This window comes from Gavialis gangeticus, unplaced genomic scaffold, assembly GCF_001723915.1.
Source record: "Gavialis gangeticus isolate Ggan-Ray unplaced genomic scaffold, GavGan_comp1, whole genome shotgun sequence".
NCBI lineage: Eukaryota > Metazoa > Chordata > Crocodylia > Gavialidae > Gavialis > Gavialis gangeticus.
The window spans coordinates 38205388-38221346 of NW_017728993.1; the positions used below are offsets into that span (position 1 = coordinate 38205388).

The 15959-nt window shown below is 39.4% G+C and overlaps 1 protein-coding gene across 1 annotated transcript in view; it reads left to right on the plus strand.

Moving 5' to 3' along the window:
* The window catches only part of PKN2 (protein kinase N2), a 65058-nt gene that overhangs the window by 42825 nt on the left and 6274 nt on the right, over positions 1–15959 (plus strand). The window contains exons 5-18 of the mRNA XM_019528337.1: positions 1173–1318; positions 1414–1627; positions 4353–4538; positions 4982–5091; positions 7820–7963; positions 8110–8185; positions 8507–8681; positions 8921–9050; positions 9438–9592; positions 9681–9756; positions 9832–9923; positions 13028–13204; positions 14289–14351; positions 14662–14738. Of these exons, the coding sequence (XP_019383882.1) occupies positions 1173–1318; positions 1414–1627; positions 4353–4538; positions 4982–5091; positions 7820–7963; positions 8110–8185; positions 8507–8681; positions 8921–9050; positions 9438–9592; positions 9681–9756; positions 9832–9923; positions 13028–13204; positions 14289–14351; positions 14662–14738 (1821 nt within the window). The remainder of the gene's footprint in view (positions 1–1172; positions 1319–1413; positions 1628–4352; positions 4539–4981; positions 5092–7819; positions 7964–8109; positions 8186–8506; positions 8682–8920; positions 9051–9437; positions 9593–9680; positions 9757–9831; positions 9924–13027; positions 13205–14288; positions 14352–14661; positions 14739–15959) is intronic.

Sequence of the window (15959 nt, forward strand, 5' to 3'; positions counted from 1 at the left end):
CCCCCCCCCCCATGGCTCACAGCCCCTGCTGCAGGTGCTGGCAGCAGCAGCAGCAGGTAGCGGGCCCTCGGGGTGCTTGTGGCGTGCACAGGTGCTGCTGCCTGGTGGTGTGCAGCTCTAGCCAGTGCTGAACATGGTGGCAAGGAGCACAGCTAGGCCAACCTGCAGGGCTCCCTGCAGTGCATATGCAGTGTCTGGCACTCGTGTGCCACGGAGGAGGAAGAAACCATGCACAATGGAGCTGGCCGTCTTCCCTGCTCCCTGCCACAATGGGAGCTGGGGGTGGGGTTCCCCACCACTTCTGGCAGGGTCCTGAGCCCAGCATGTGGCAGGGAAGGCAGCTGCCTCCATCGTTAGGGGCTTCCCCCGGCAGCGTGCAAGTGCCGGGAGCTGCACATGTGCCGTGGGGAGCCCCGTGCAATAGAGGCAGGCCGATCTGGCTGCGCTCCTTGTCACCACATGCAACAAGGGCCTCCACCTGCTGCTGCTGCTGCTGACGGCAGGGGCTGTGTGCCATGGTGGGGGGAGTGTGCCCAGGGTCTCTTCACCTCCCTCACGCCTACACCCTATGCACCAAGCTCTGCACTCCTGCTGCCACCCTGGGCACGAGCCCCATGCTCCTGCCAGCCCCAGCCCCATGCTCCCTGACTGTGCCACAGCTCCTCTCACCCCCACCACTTCCCTACGTGCTGCCCAGAGGAGCTGCGCTGAGCAGCTCCCCCAGCGGCTGTGGCAGCACAGCCCCACCCAGAGGCTGCGTGCTGCCTGGGCCAGGGCCTTTCCACGCACAGGGGTGGGAGTGAGCTGTGCGGGCTGGTGGGATATAATTAATTGGACACCTTTGGGCCAAATGAAATTGCCTGGTGGGCCAGATGCGGTCCATAGGCCGTTTTTTGCCTGCCCCTGCTCTAGCAAGTAAGTTTAGTTCTTCAGGGATTGGGAATGTAGTAGACTTGTAAAGTCCTGACAATTTGTTAAATGCAACATCTTTCAACCTCACTGAACTTATGATACACTAGGATATGACAGGATTTTCATCTACAGTTTAACACATCTGTCCTTGCATGCTAATATATAAAATTCTGAATACTTAGAAATTTAGAAGTTGGAGGTGATCTCCAGCGAAGATTAAATGTGTGGAGTTTGTGTTTTGTTTTGTTTTTTTCTTTTAGCGAAACCTGTGATAAGCCCTCTTGAACTCCGAATGGAAGAACTACGGCATCATTTTAGGATAGAGTATGCAGTAGCAGAAGGTGCAAAGAATGTGATGAAATTACTTGGATCTGGAAAAGTTACTGACAGAAAAGCACTTTCAGAAGTAACTTTTTAATGTAGTTTATGAAATTTGATTCTCAATACTATATTGAAAAGCACATTCTTCAAATTTATTCTTTTTATTTTCTGTTGAATAAGGCTCAAGCAAGGTTTAATGAATCAAGCCAGAAGTTGGACCTCTTAAAGTATTCATTAGAACAAAGGTTGAATGAACTTCCCAAAAACCACCCCAAAAGCAGTATTATTATTGAGGAACTTTCACTGGTCTCTTCACCAACACTAAGTCCACGTCAAAGCATAATATCTACACAAAACCAGTATAGTACACTGTCCAAACCAGCAGCTTTAACAGGTATGTGTTCTTCTATCATTTTTTGTTTTTGTGTATTTTGGTCAAATGTGCTTGAACTCAAATTAGTCTTATAAAAACTTTTTTCTTATGTGGTAACTTTGTGTTAATTTTTTAAAGTAGTCCTAGAATGCTGTGGATGGAAATACAGAATATCAGACTGTCTGTATGGAAATATGCTTAAGTTTGGCTTGACTAGTGTTCCATAGCACGCGTGTGTGTGGCTTTAGTGTTCCAAGTACATCCATCTGGATAATCTAAGTAGTTATGAAGTTTGTTATAATATATACTATTACATTTTATAATATGTCTCTGTATTTTAATTAAGAAAAGTTCTTGCCTCTGTTTAACCTCTTTGGAATATTACCATTATAACTTTAGATCACTGTGCACTTTACCAAGGTGGATAAATATCACTACCCCGCTTTACAAACTGGGAAACTGAAGTGCAGAAGGGATAAGTGACTTGCCCTTCTCACACAACAAGTAGGTGGCAGAGCTGGGAGGAGAATCCAGGTCTCCTTCCCATCCCATAGCTTGTTCACTTAGCTTCAGAGGTCAGATATCTGCTGTGAAAACAAAAAACAAACAAAAAAACCAAACACTGACTGTATTAATAAACTGTAAAGAACTTTAATAGGCTCTAACAAATGCACAAAAGTATTAAATTTCCCACTTGTGCTAATGGTTTTCCTTGTAATTTAAATATGAGGAATTATTTGTTAGTTATTCACGAGAATGTGTCTGCATAGTGGGTTATAAAAGTCAAGGATATATGCTCGAGCAGTTTCTCTGCGGTTGTGTTAATTTGGAATTGTTGAACCTCATTAGCAGAAAGAAGTTTCAAGAGAGACGGTACATTTATTAAATCACTTTAAATGTGTCCCTCCAGATTTTAGTTTGTTAATTTAAAGCAGGTGTTGAACAAAACTGTTTGGGTATGCTGAATTTACTAAATTATTAAATAAACTTCCAGATCAGAAGCACTAGCCTAGCTGTTTGTGTATCTGAACCTGCCTTTAACTTTCATTGTTATATTGAGCCATCATGGAAAAAAGTAGTTACAAAGACCATATGTGAAGTCAGATTCTGTTCCCTTTACAAAACACAAGTATAAATGAATATACCTGTAGACCAAATTTGTCCCTACACGATTTGACTTAAAAATAAATAAATAAATGCAGTGGAGCAAACATGAGAAGCAGTGGTCTGTCAGGTTATGGTGATGCTGGAATGACTCTTATTCTCCTTGCTTTACGTTAAGATCCAGTAAGAAATTAACGAGGGATGGAAAATGGAGTTTAAAAGTACTACAAGTTGTCGTGAGGGTTTTAGAAAGGCTTACGGGACTCCTTTTGAAATCTCCAATGAAATCATGCTGATTTATGGGAAGCCTTTGAATCTGCAGAAATTTCCCATAGATAACCAATAACCTTAGATATAAGAGAGAGAAAAGGCTTGGGTTTTTTTGTCTTTTTTACCTTTTCATCATCATCTTGGGTCAGCTAACCTGAGAGAGGTAGCAAAGCAATTAATCTTTAAAACTGCTTGCTTACAGTGCCAGTAACCAAGGAACCCATTTTATATAGGAATTATCAAAATAAAAGTTATGGGCTTGTAAAATACCTTAATAGGTCATTACCAGATCTTGGTTAACTGTTATGAAAGTGAAACTAGGATTTATATGGGGGTAAATTGGCTGATTTTTACGAAGACTTCACCTCCTGTCATTTTGTCTTAATGTATCAGGAGTGCTGTTGCAATATAATATTATAAATATATTTAATGAGCAAACTCTTTACTGAATTTCTTCCTAAAATAAGAAATTTAGATTCTAACTTCTGACTGTTTGTGTCTTGCCAGAAGTTAAAGAAAATAAATTGTCAAATTAACTCTTCCTTTTTTCTTTTTTGTACTTGCACAGTGTTGACTGTGGTGGTTTGCAAAAATAGAGTTGTTTATTAACCTTCTTCAGAATTCTTGTAGTAGTTTTCGTTGGCTTCCAAAAATAATCTTTTATAAGACCAAAAACCGTAAATTTGAGATTTGCTTTGATGGTAGCTCAATAATTTTGTGTGCATAGATAATCATATCAATCTAATCACTTCTTTTTGAACAACATTTTTTCCTAACCTAACAAGATTCAAATGATCTTGAGATTCAGCTGGAAAAAAACTTTTTTTTCTTTCATGCCTACACACTCCTATTTCAAATAATTGTTAAATGTTAAAAAATGAATCCATGTCTGTATCGAGTGACTGATAAAAGTACGCTTGAGCATCATAGTGGCTATCCATATAAATTAAACACTAACACAGCAGCCATTCATAAGCAGTCTCATGTTTCTTTGCATTTAAGTTAGTAAACATTTTCTTCTTGCTGATGTCATAGTTCTGTGAACTTCTTGTAGTTATGCTTGTGTGAATATTTCCGGTTTGTTTGTTTGCTTAACAGGATAGTGTATTTTAACATCTCTGCTATACCAGTGAATTGTAACTTCTACTGAGATACTGATTCTATATGTCTGTTTTGCTGAATTTTATATTCATTTTCAATGAATTTCCAGCAGCCTTGATTCTCTTACCACATAACTGTAGTAAAGCTCTGGTTCTGTTTTTACTGTAAGCTTTTGTAAAAAATATGTACTTCTGATATAAGAAGTCACTGCTCATTCATTATGTGCATGTCAGACCTTAGATATGTGACACAGGCTTTTTTTTAATCTTAGGTACTTTGGAAGTTAGGCTAATGGGCTGCCAAGATATTCTGGAAAATGTTCCTGGTCGATCAAAAGCCACATCAATTACACTACCTGGTTGGAGTCCAAGTGAAACAAGATCATCTTTCATGAGCAGAACAAGTAAAAGTAAAAGTGGGAGTAGTCGAAACCTTCTGAAAACAGATGACTTGTCCAGTTGAGTATATTTTCATTTCTTTTATCATAATGCATTGAGAGCCAACTTTTAAATTTAAACCTGCAGCATTAAATATGATTATAATCTGTTGCAACTAGATTCAGAGCAGTCACTTTAACTTCTTTTTATATAAATTCCTTTTATAAAATTGCCAGCAAAACAGGTGACAAGTTTTTAAATCTTGAGGAGCTGATGCGTTTGTATTTGGGATCGGTTGCTAAGAAAGGACAGATTACAGGAATTTTAAGAATTCTGCATATTTCAAATACTGACTGGAAGCTTTAAAATGATCTACCTCTGTCTGTCACTGAATCAAAACAGTTGTTAACCCTGTATTTAATTGGTTCTTATGAACATGCTAGTATTTTCAGTCCCACAAAAACTTCAGTATAAAAAGTGTCACATCTTACACTTAGCTTAGTTTGTGTAATTTTACTTACAGATGAAGTCTGTGCTGTATTGAAGCTGGACAACACTGTGGTTGGTCAGACTAGCTGGAAACCCATTTCTAATCAGTCATGGGATCAGAAGTTTACACTGGAACTAGACAGGGTAAGGGTATTATGCTATTTTCATCGACATGACTCCATTCCATGGATTAATTTCCTACTGCTTTGTGTGTCACTGTTCTGTTTAAATGTTAAATGGGGGTGGAAAAAACTTGTCTTGGATTTGAATACATTCAGTATATGTATCCCCTTCACAACTAATACTTTATCTTGATCAGCTCTAGTAAAGTGTTGTTTTTTTTTCTGTGGATCACATCAGATCCAGTCCATAGCTCCTGCCTTAGTACCAGTTCTGGGTGCGATCACCATGGCACCGCTTATGGAGGCTGCTTGTTGAAGTTCCATCTGATTCTGACTCGGAACATGGTTCTGCAGTATTTGCAGCCATGACCACAGGACTATCCAAAAGGATAGTCTTACTCTTCACAAGCCTCCCCAATTGTGGTTCGATGACCTCAGGGTCCCTACCCATCCATGCTGATACAGCCTTACTGGTCTTGGAGTTTTCAACGTAGTATTGAACTTGGGGATACATCTGGCTGTCCGGTGTCAGAACCAAGAATATGACATCTCAGATTCTTCTGGATCATCTCCCCATCCATTCCCCATATTGTTATTTATCTTTTGATTGTTGTTCTTGCCAATGAGAAGGCAAGGCAATTTTAGACCAACTCCAAAAGAAAAGGAGCCAAAACTTTTGGACTTATCTGGGAGAAAATCATAGTCTTCTCCAGTCTCCAGATTACAATTGCAGACTTATCAAGCTGTCCGTGCCAGATATGATTCTGATGTCTACAAGTGTATATGCCATCAGAGCCATGGGACAAAATGTGAGTTGTTCCACAAAGGGGTAGGTGGTAGCAAAAACCCCTCTGGAAGCAGGAGTAGATGTTCCTGATTCTGCCTCAGTTTTTTCATGGCTATGGCAGTAAACCCACCTCTGGTTTCATATGTCAGACTTTCCAAAGGAGATTCAAAATACAAACAAACCTACCTGATGCTTTCTCATCCCATGGTAGAGAATTCCCCTTTATGTCTCCGTGACTAGTTGATAAAGTGAGGCAGGACTCGACCTGGATGATTCTGATACCAAATCAGTTTTGGTACTAGGACCATCTGCTGATACCGGTGAGGGACTCTAGGTTTCTGCCTCTGGTCTTGGACTTCCTTATATAGGGTAGAAGGAGAATGCTTTGCCAAAATTGCTCTCCTTTCACCTTGCAGTATAACTGCTGAAGGCATCTCAGCCAGAGTGGGAGATGGATCTGCTCAAATAAGGGGCATATTTGTTCACAACCACAGCGATTTTGGAGGGGACCAGCAGGCACTGGGGAAGTCCCTGTTCCCCTGAGCACTGCCAGGAGTGACCAGGAATAATGGTCACAAGCTGGCCAAGGGTAGATTTAGGCTAGATATCAGGAGGCGTTACTTCACTGTCAGGGTGGCTAGGATCTGGAACCAACTTCCAAGAGAAGTGGTGCTGGCTCCTACCCTGGGGGTCTTTAAGAGGAGGCTAGATGAATACCTTGCTGGGGTAGTTTGACCCCTGTAATCTTTCCTGCCGTGGCAGGGGGGCGGACTAGATGATCTACTCAGGTCCCTTCTGACCCTAGAAACTATGAAACTATGATTTGAACTAGATTCATTTACATGGCAAAGTGGACCAGGTTTTCCCCACAGTTGAGGGACGAAATTTCAGCCTAGATCAATCTTTATTTCAACTATACTAGATATCTGTGAGACCTCAAGTATGCAGCCCTATCCATCAATTCACTCCATGTACAGGCAACCCCCACTTAGCACGGTTTCGTTATAGCGCTAACTTAAAATACCTACTTGGTTTAACGAGACATGCTCAGCGCTAAGTGACAGTGCTCAGTGCTGGGTGGGGAGAAGCAGTGGTGTCAGTGTCGAGGGAAGAAGTGAGTGTCAGCTGGTGGGTGCCCAGGGAGCGGTGGCAGGAGCCTGGGGTCCACTCTGGCACATGGTGCTGGAGCAGGTGGGGAGGAGCAGCAGCAGCAGCCAAGAAGGGCTGGGCAGCTGGCAGGCGCGCGGGGCCTGGGCCAGCAGGTGGCGCAAAACCAATTATCTTTATTTACATTAAATCCAATGGGGAAATGGGTTTTCCTTAATGCTGTTTTGCTTAGTGTTTGGTTTTTCCAGAACCACTTTAGAGCTCTGAGCAGAGCTTGCTTGTACCTGGTGGCTGTCTCAGCCACTCATCCACTGATTGATGGCTACTGTGCATTTTCTTACCTAGCATTTGCTTCATGTCTGTAATGGGGCCATCATTTGAACCTAAGGCAACATGTTCCTTGCTGTACCTTTCCATGAAAACAGCTTTTCTAGTTGCAATTATTCTGGCAAGGAGGGTGAGTGAGAACCAAGTCTTCATGGTGAATCCTCTCTGTGTAGTCTTTTGTTCAGACACGGTATCCCTAAGGACCCACTAGCAAATGGCCTGCAATGGCTTCTTTCATTGAGGAAGAAGCTGTTTTGTTCAACCATAGGCTAAAAGCCTACATCTAGGCAGTTGCCACAAGGCCAGAGATGTGGTAGAAGTTCAAATCCTAGCTGACTGGGACCATTTTGTCATTCCAATACTATGAAAACATTCCTTTTTTGCTACCACTGCCTCTTCTGCCTGACCTTCCACCTCCATTTCTGCAGTTGAATGCTAGAAAAGTTAGATCCCAGGAGTGTGAGTGAACAGGAGCAACTCTGGGAGCTATTACTTGTCAGTAACTTTTGGTGTCTATCTTCTGCCGTAGTCACGTGAACTAGAAATTTCAGTTTATTGGCGTGATTGGAGATCTCTGTGTGCAGTAAAATTTCTGAGGTTAGAAGATTTCTTAGACAACCAGCGACATGGCATGTGTCTCTATCTTGAACCACAGGGCACTCTCTTTGCAGAGGTAAGAGCATTTAGCTAAGAGAGAATTTCAGCCATATCTGAAATTATTACATTGCAGAACATTTTAAATGATTTTTAATGAGTTCCTTAGACTGTATTCTGTTCTGAAATTGGAATTATAATATATACCACTTATTTGAACTGCAGGTTACATTTTTTAATCCAGTTATTGAAAGAAGACCAAAACTTCAGAGGCAAAAGAAAATTTTTTCAAAACAGCAAGGTAACAGTTTTTTTACTAGAGATTAACAATAAGTTGAAAATATTATATCGTGTATATATAGCTTTGTAATATTGTCATGCAGAGACCTAAAATATAATTGCATGTGAAGCTGGTAATAGTTAAATCTTGTCTGTTTCTTTTAGAATTGTGTATTATTATGCAATAGCATTTATTGATGAACAGTTAAGAATTGCTAAAGAATGTGACAAATTTAGTTTGTTCATCATAAACTGATGAATATGAATTTTTTTTAATTATAGCTTTTGGTAATACATAAAGAAATTACTTGCGCTCTATTTTTTTTATTCACGATATCCACAGGCAAAACATTTCTCAGAGCTCCTCAAATGAATATTAATATTGCCACTTGGGGAAGGCTGGTGAGGAGAGCTATTCCTACAGTAAATCATTCTGGCACCTTCAGCCCTCAAGCGCCTGGGCCTGCTACGGTGCCAGTGGTTGACACACGTATTCCTGAACTAGCACTGCCAGCTAGGTAAATGCCTAAGCCTTTTAAGCAGGGTTAATGCACAAAAGTAATGATGAAATGCCTAGATGCTAATAAATGGAAAGTCTTCATGTAGTCTACAGAATGCTGACACTGTTGGACATCTACTATAATATTTTTAGTATATTTTAAAATTAACATGTTAAATAGTTTAAGAAAATCTACCTTTAATGTTAGTTGAATAGTCTCTGTTGTACACTGAGTAAAGTGTTTTGTTTTCCTGTAAGTGACTCTCCTGTAACTAAATTGGACTTTGAGCTTGAACCTGAACCCCCACCTGCTCCACCTCGTGCATCTTCCCTTGGAGAAATATGTGAACCTTCACCTGAGATAAAAGCTCCAGATACTCCAGCTCAGGCAAGATGCTTCAACTACATATAAAAAGCTAGAGTTTCTTAGTTATTTTAATATTTGTATATTTATAGTTACATTAAATTGTTCTTTGTACCTTTTCACAAAACACTCCACAATTTATGTGAGCAAATGTATCAATGAAATGATGCAAATTGTGCATGAAACATGCACATGCATGCACACACACATGGATTTTTTATAGTTGTAGTTTAGTCGGTAGTCAGAGTAAAATCACTACAGCAATAGGTTTTACCACTAGCCTATCAATAAAAGTTCTTAAAATCTAGCGTTTAAAGGCTATTCAATCTTTTGAATTTCATATTATTGAAGTAAAATAAAAACAGCAACAGCCGTCTTTCCTTAACACTCTTTTTGTTTTTAAATCTCCAGGTTTTTATTTCTTCACAGGATGCAGTAACAACTTTTGATTTTGAAAATGACAGAAATAGTATTGTCCCAAAACTCCAGCCCGAAATCATTTGTGAGCGTGAAATTCCATGCTTGGACCCTGAGTATACTAATCTACGAGAAGCAGAAGATAAAAGGTAAAAATGTAGCATTTTTGACACTGCCTTTTTTTGTTAAACCTAACTTGAAGTTTTCTGTAATTCTTAATTAATTGCTGTTTTGCAGAACACAACAGAGATTTCAGTTTAGTCTTCAGGATTTCAGGTGTTGTGCTGTACTCGGTAGAGGACACTTTGGGAAGGTAAATGTTTGCCTATGAGGATATTAAGAAAGCATAATGCAACTGTTTGAATAAATTGCTTATCTCTTATTTCAGGTGCTACTGGCAGAATACAAAAATACAAATGAGATGTTTGCTATTAAAGCCTTAAAGAAAGGAGATATTGTTGCTCGTGATGAAGTAGACAGGTCAGTTTGCAGAAAATATCTAATGCATTCTAAAATGTGTAACTCACTTTCTAGTTACTGTTTTCTGTAAAGAAAAAGTATAGACTTTCTACAGGAGTCTTGTTAAGAACAAATTGATGGTTCTAATTTTTGTATTTGGCAGAGGAAGCATGTTTTTCAGTCGAATTAAATAAAATTAAAAAGTTGTACTGTAGTTAAGACTACTTCATGGGTATAAGTGGCTACAGTGGAAAGAGATTTCCCACTGTCCTTGCAAATTTGATTTAAGGTTCCTTGTATCAGTTATGAGCTGGCTTTATATTAGCAGGTGCAGGGAACCCTATTAATAGCCAGTTTCTATGGGCAGTATAGATAGTTTCATCTTGGGAGACTTTCTGAACACTGGAATATTTAGTCTCCTTTCTTTTCTCAGAGAGAATATACAAACTATATCAACACTAGGAGGAATCATTATATCCTGGCCTATTGCACTTATCTTATCAAGAAGAGTTACATAAACAGCTATGGACTAGACATCGTGGTGATGATAAAAATGGAATTCCATGTCACTGTGTTAAAAGCCTGATTTTTCTTAGCTCAGGAAACTGCCATGATCTTCAGAAAAGTAAATTGGAACACGCCGAGAAATAGGACTAATTACCTGGGTCATATATACTAATGTACATATTCTGGTTTCTTTAAAGGAATAATGTTCTCTAAGCAGCCCAAAGTAAAGTAACTTTATTAGATTGGCAAACTGATCTTGTTCTTTCCAACTATTAAGAAATCTGTTCCTAACCTCATTTGTCAATATTTTGAGGTGTATAACAAAATGATTTCAACTATTTAATTGGTGTTTTCAGAGTCGTTAGTTGGCTGTCAAACAGAACAATCCCAGTGAAACTAAAAGAGGAGTTGGACAGTACTTTCAGTTTCCTTGTTGTTCTTGCCAAGAGGATACTGTAATTAACAATGTTATAGAAGAAATGCAGTTTCTAAATGGACTCAGAAGGAGCTTCTTCCAGTTCTTGCAGCACTGATGAGCTTCTGTAGGGGGGCAATCACTTTGACTTTTGACATTTAATTATTTGTATAACATTAAGAAATATGATAACGTTTGGTTATATCCCAACAGAATTTCCTCTTTATTTTTTTCACCCTTAAGGCTCTAAAAGGAGGTTTTTGCATACTTGGCATAATTGCCTCTAAAACTTTCATCAAAGCTGCTTGTCAAAACTGGAGGCATGTTTGAGACTTCTTTGAGAAACAAGCTGAAGAATTCTGTTCAATTTAATGAGGGGTTTTGCAGTTAACTTGCCTCTCGCCAAACCATGTGGCCAGCTTAATAGTATTTTAAAGGTTTCATTCGATGAGAAATATATACCAGAGCAGGTAAACCGTTGCAGTGCTAGAGATGGATGCTGAGATCATCATCATTGGACAAATCATTATTCTTGTAATTCTCAGCCAAAAAACCTCTTCTCTGTTTTTAGCCTTAAATTCTGTTGTCTCTTTTTTTGTCATGCAGATATATGTTGTATTGAGCAGAAGTTAACCTAATCTGTTGCTGCCCGTTTACTTTTTTGTTCCTTTTTAAAACTGTTTCCTATAGCTAGTTCCACAGGCTTGTTCATGTCTAGCATGTTCTAGCAAATAAACTTTTTTTTCCTGCACCAATGTATATTTCAGTGACTTCTGTGAATCGGCCTGTAAGATTTTTGTAACATCTAGTCCAGCAGATTTTTTTTCCTGAGACTGTAGATACTTTGTCTTTCTCCAAGAATTGAAATCCTGTATTTGTTTTGAAATCACTGTTGAAGATTTCACTGTTGAAGAGTCCCCTAGTTTTTGCCTTTTTAGGATGGCTGTTTCTACAACAGTTTAATAACTGCTGTAGTGTTATGATGGGCAAGAAGAGAAAGCTGAGCTAGGTACAGACAGGCAAAAAGCCTGAGGCTTAATTGATTCAGTCTTTGCAGGTTAATCTAAGAGGCACAGATTAAATTGAAACAGAAGTGAACAGACATTTAACTTTAACTCAGGATATACAGCCACATGCCTGCAGTGGCTCAGGCCAGAAGCCCAGGGGTGCTAGAGCACAGCTCTCTGGCTGTGTTTACTACTTCTTCCTGCTACCCCTGAGGTGTTTGGGATTTGTAGTCCAGAATTACACCAGCAGAACTCTGCAGGGTTGCTCATCACTTCCTCTTCCTGGTGCCTCTGGGATTTGTAGTCCACAGTTTCAGCCAGCAGTAGGTCTGAGTGGGGAAAGAGGTGTTTAGCCCTCCCCACTCCATGACCCCATCCCCCAGCTGGGGTTTGCCTGGGAGGGGCAGCACCCCCCTGGACTCTCCTTCCCTTTTGTCAAACAGCCCTCATTGCTCCAGCAAGGGAGCAGAGGGCTAGGGCTATCCCTACTCTCTGGAGCAGGCAGCCCAGCCCAGCCCAGGGCTGCAAAGTATGCTGGGGGACTGTGATTTAACTTGAACCAGGAAGGAGTCTGGGACAGAAGTTTAATAAACCAGTTTGACCCAGATCAGTTCAGTCTGGTACTACATTCAACCAGGTTTATCTTAAACCAGTTTCAGCCATTTTGAAACTGGTTTATGTGCACTAAACTTCTGTTCTGTTACAGGTTTAAACCAGTTTCTGATCACTTAAACTACTTTGTGTAACTTCTGTCCCTAACCCCAAAGTGTAAGTCTGCAGATTTATGGAATGGTTTGGGAAGCAAACTGCAGGAATGATGTTTTAAGTGGCTTTCCTATATAAGTCTGTCATGTATTTTTTTTTCTGCTTTCTCTTATGGATAGATATAAGTAACTAGTGGTAGAGGCGTTATCTTAAATATTTTACCTGCTTTTAAATTTCTGAGCATGCCGAGGAAAGTCCTTTGAAAACATATCCGTACTAACGTATCCATCATAAATCTTTTCGAAGTCAGCAGTTTAACACTTAAAATCATGCATAAAACCTTTTGAATGTGACCGTTAGTTATCAACATCAGGGTCTAGCTATGGTTAAACTTTCTTTTGTGAATCCTATTTGGGTAATTCTCTGTGTATTGAAATCATAGCCTAGCATTCAGTATTAAACTTTGATATTAAAATAATTCTGGTTTGCAGCCTGATGTGTGAAAAACGAATTTTTGAAACTGTGAATAGTGTACGGCATCCCTTCTTGGTGAACCTTTTTGCCTGTTTCCAAACCAAAGATCATGTTTGCTTTGTAATGGAATATGCTGCTGGTGGGGACCTGATGATGCACATTCATACTGATGTCTTCTCGGAACCAAGAGCAGTGTAAGTGTCCAGAACTGTTATACCATTATATTTTAAAAAATCTTCAAAGATTAATCCTTTGATTTCTCCCACTTACTAAAAGGATACATTTAACTTTATCTCTGCATGCTACTGTATTAGATCACTTCAGCAACTATGGTAATGGACTGTAAATGGACTTAAGACTAAACTTTATTTGGTTAGGAAGATGCATCTTAATTTCATTTTAGTTAGAATGACCCTAAGCTATCACAACACAAACTCACATGGCAGTTAGCTTAATTATAAATGTTTGGTTTTCTAGTACTTATTTGGAAGAAGCCATTATCTGTCATTTTAAAAAAAAAAAAAGTAAATGTATAATAATACAAATAAAGTATCAACTTCAGTCAAATGTTTTGGTGCTTTCATATATCTATGCTGATATTTAGAAATGATCCCAAGTCATCCTCAGCCGGCCCAAGCTTGAAGCAGTCTCTTTCCATCGCGTCTGACCTTAAGGCTGTAGCAAAGCCATACTTAACATTGCTTTTTCCTCAAACAGAGCTCTTCTAGGAATCTGCTGAATAATTCTTCTTTCTGTTCTTAGCTCTAATTAAGGGCACTAGAGACAGAAGGGCCAGCAGTCGGGAACAAGTAGTTGTAAGATTGCTAGTAGACTTGTACTTGCAGCCCATCGCACCTGGGTGGGTTCCAAACTCACTACAAGAAGGGGAAGGCTAGAAAGTGAGCAGTAGCAGGCTGGACCTCAGATAGTGAAGTTCAGCACAGTTTCCAGGCTTGCTGCCAAATCAAGCTGAGGCATAATTCAATATAGATGATCAGCTTTATGGGCTGTAGGGGTGACCTTAAGGTAGATACTTGGTTTCAGAGCCTTAATTTTTTTTTTTATTTTAATCTTGCCAGTTAGTTTTAGTTTTGATTGATCGTATAAAATCAGCATACATCATGTATAAAAGTCATTTAAGATAAGTTTGTATGTGCCGCACTTCAGAATACATCAAATGCTAAAATTACAGAATTATATATAGTAGATTTCAGAAGTAGGACTTAGCAAAACTGACACTGGATTAATCTAACTCAACTTCCCCCTCTCTTTAAACAGATTTTATGCTGCCTGTGTGGTTCTTGGACTACAGTATTTACACGAGCACAAAATAGTATATAGGCAAGTAATTTTTGATGCTTTGGAACATTTGAATTTTAACAAATTTCTCTTTTTAATGCTTGCTTGATCTCCAGCCAGTAATTTTTGCTTACCCTAAACATTATCCTTTTGCTTTTCTGTTCTGGCAGTTTTTTACTCTATGATAGCGTATAAACAGTTGCTAGGAAAAACATACTCAAAACTGAGGAACGTTTTTTGGTTTGTTTGTTTTTTTCCTTCTATAAATGTGTATATAAACTTTGAATGGACTTACTGATATATCTGTGGTTGTATTAATGAATCCATTTTTACTTTCAAATATTGTCTTTAGAGATTTGAAGTTGGATAATTTGTTGTTGGACACTGAAGGCTTCGTTAAAATAGCTGACTTCGGTCTTTGCAAAGAAGGTAACAGCATTTTTTATTTTTTTTAAAGATTCCTCTGTGTGCCCCCCCCCCTTGCAATTACTTTGTTGCTCTAATCTTGAACTGTTCAGTTCAGTAGTTCTACATGGCACATACCATGTATATTTTTCTGCAGCGATATGAGCAGGGTAAATAAGTTTATGGTCTTTTAACTTGGAAAACCAAGGTTGTAAGGGAAGCCCTTTAAGGGAATTTGAAAGGGTTGCCATTGGGAATGGGGAAAGCCTGTTTTCAGTTATGGTGAAGCCCTGTTCCTTTTCTCTTGAATGTCTGCTGGGATCCAAATAATGGCATGATTGTGATTTAAGGGATTTTGTCTCTATTCCAAAAACGGCATGTCCTGCCATGCCAGGTGAGCATAGCAGGATGCATAGCATTTGGGATTAGGTATAAAATTCCTTTGTTACCAGTTGTGCAACTGCTCGGGCTGAACTGGAACCCAGGGCAATTTAAGGTGTGATGCGAACCAGTCACAAGGATGTTCCGTATAAAACATGGAAAATGTTTGTGGTTGGTTTGCCATTTCATAGTGCCACAAACTGGCTGAACATGTGGCATACGCGCTACACTTTTTAAAAATTCCTTTAGAGATTGAATATCCTTTTAAAGCAACTCCAATTTAGACTTCAAAGTGAATAAAGATAACATTCGCAATGCAGCATAGCTCAAACAAAAGGCAAATCTCCTGAAAGGGCACTTTCTTCTTGACACTTGATTTTCTAGTATTTAGCTGTTGGAAGTGTTGCCTTTGGGGAGAAAAAAACCCATAAAGCACATGCAGCACAAGTTGTTCAGCTTCTTTTCCTGGATTTAGGACAGGTGTATTTGCACCCCTTTTTCTCACAGCCCAGTGGTCTAGTTTAGTGGTAGAATCTGCCTGGGCTTATTTTCTTCTTCTCCAGCTTGCTTTTCTTGTCGTCTAGGCTTCAGCCCATTACAAAGAAGAATTTACTAAATTGTGGGCAATAGGTCAAAGCTTACAGTTGTTTGAACATCCAATGATTACGGTCTTATTTTAAATACAGATTTCAAAGGAAAAAGAGACTATGCAGGTTTTCTCACCTTTTTTAAACCAGAGGGCTCCAGACTCAAACTCACAGGGTTAGATTTTTTTTTTTTCTTTGCAACTAACCTTCAGAGTTCAAGTTTGCATCCCGCTGCTACATTTGTCCTTGGTGCTGTTGCTGTATTGTCTTGCCCTTC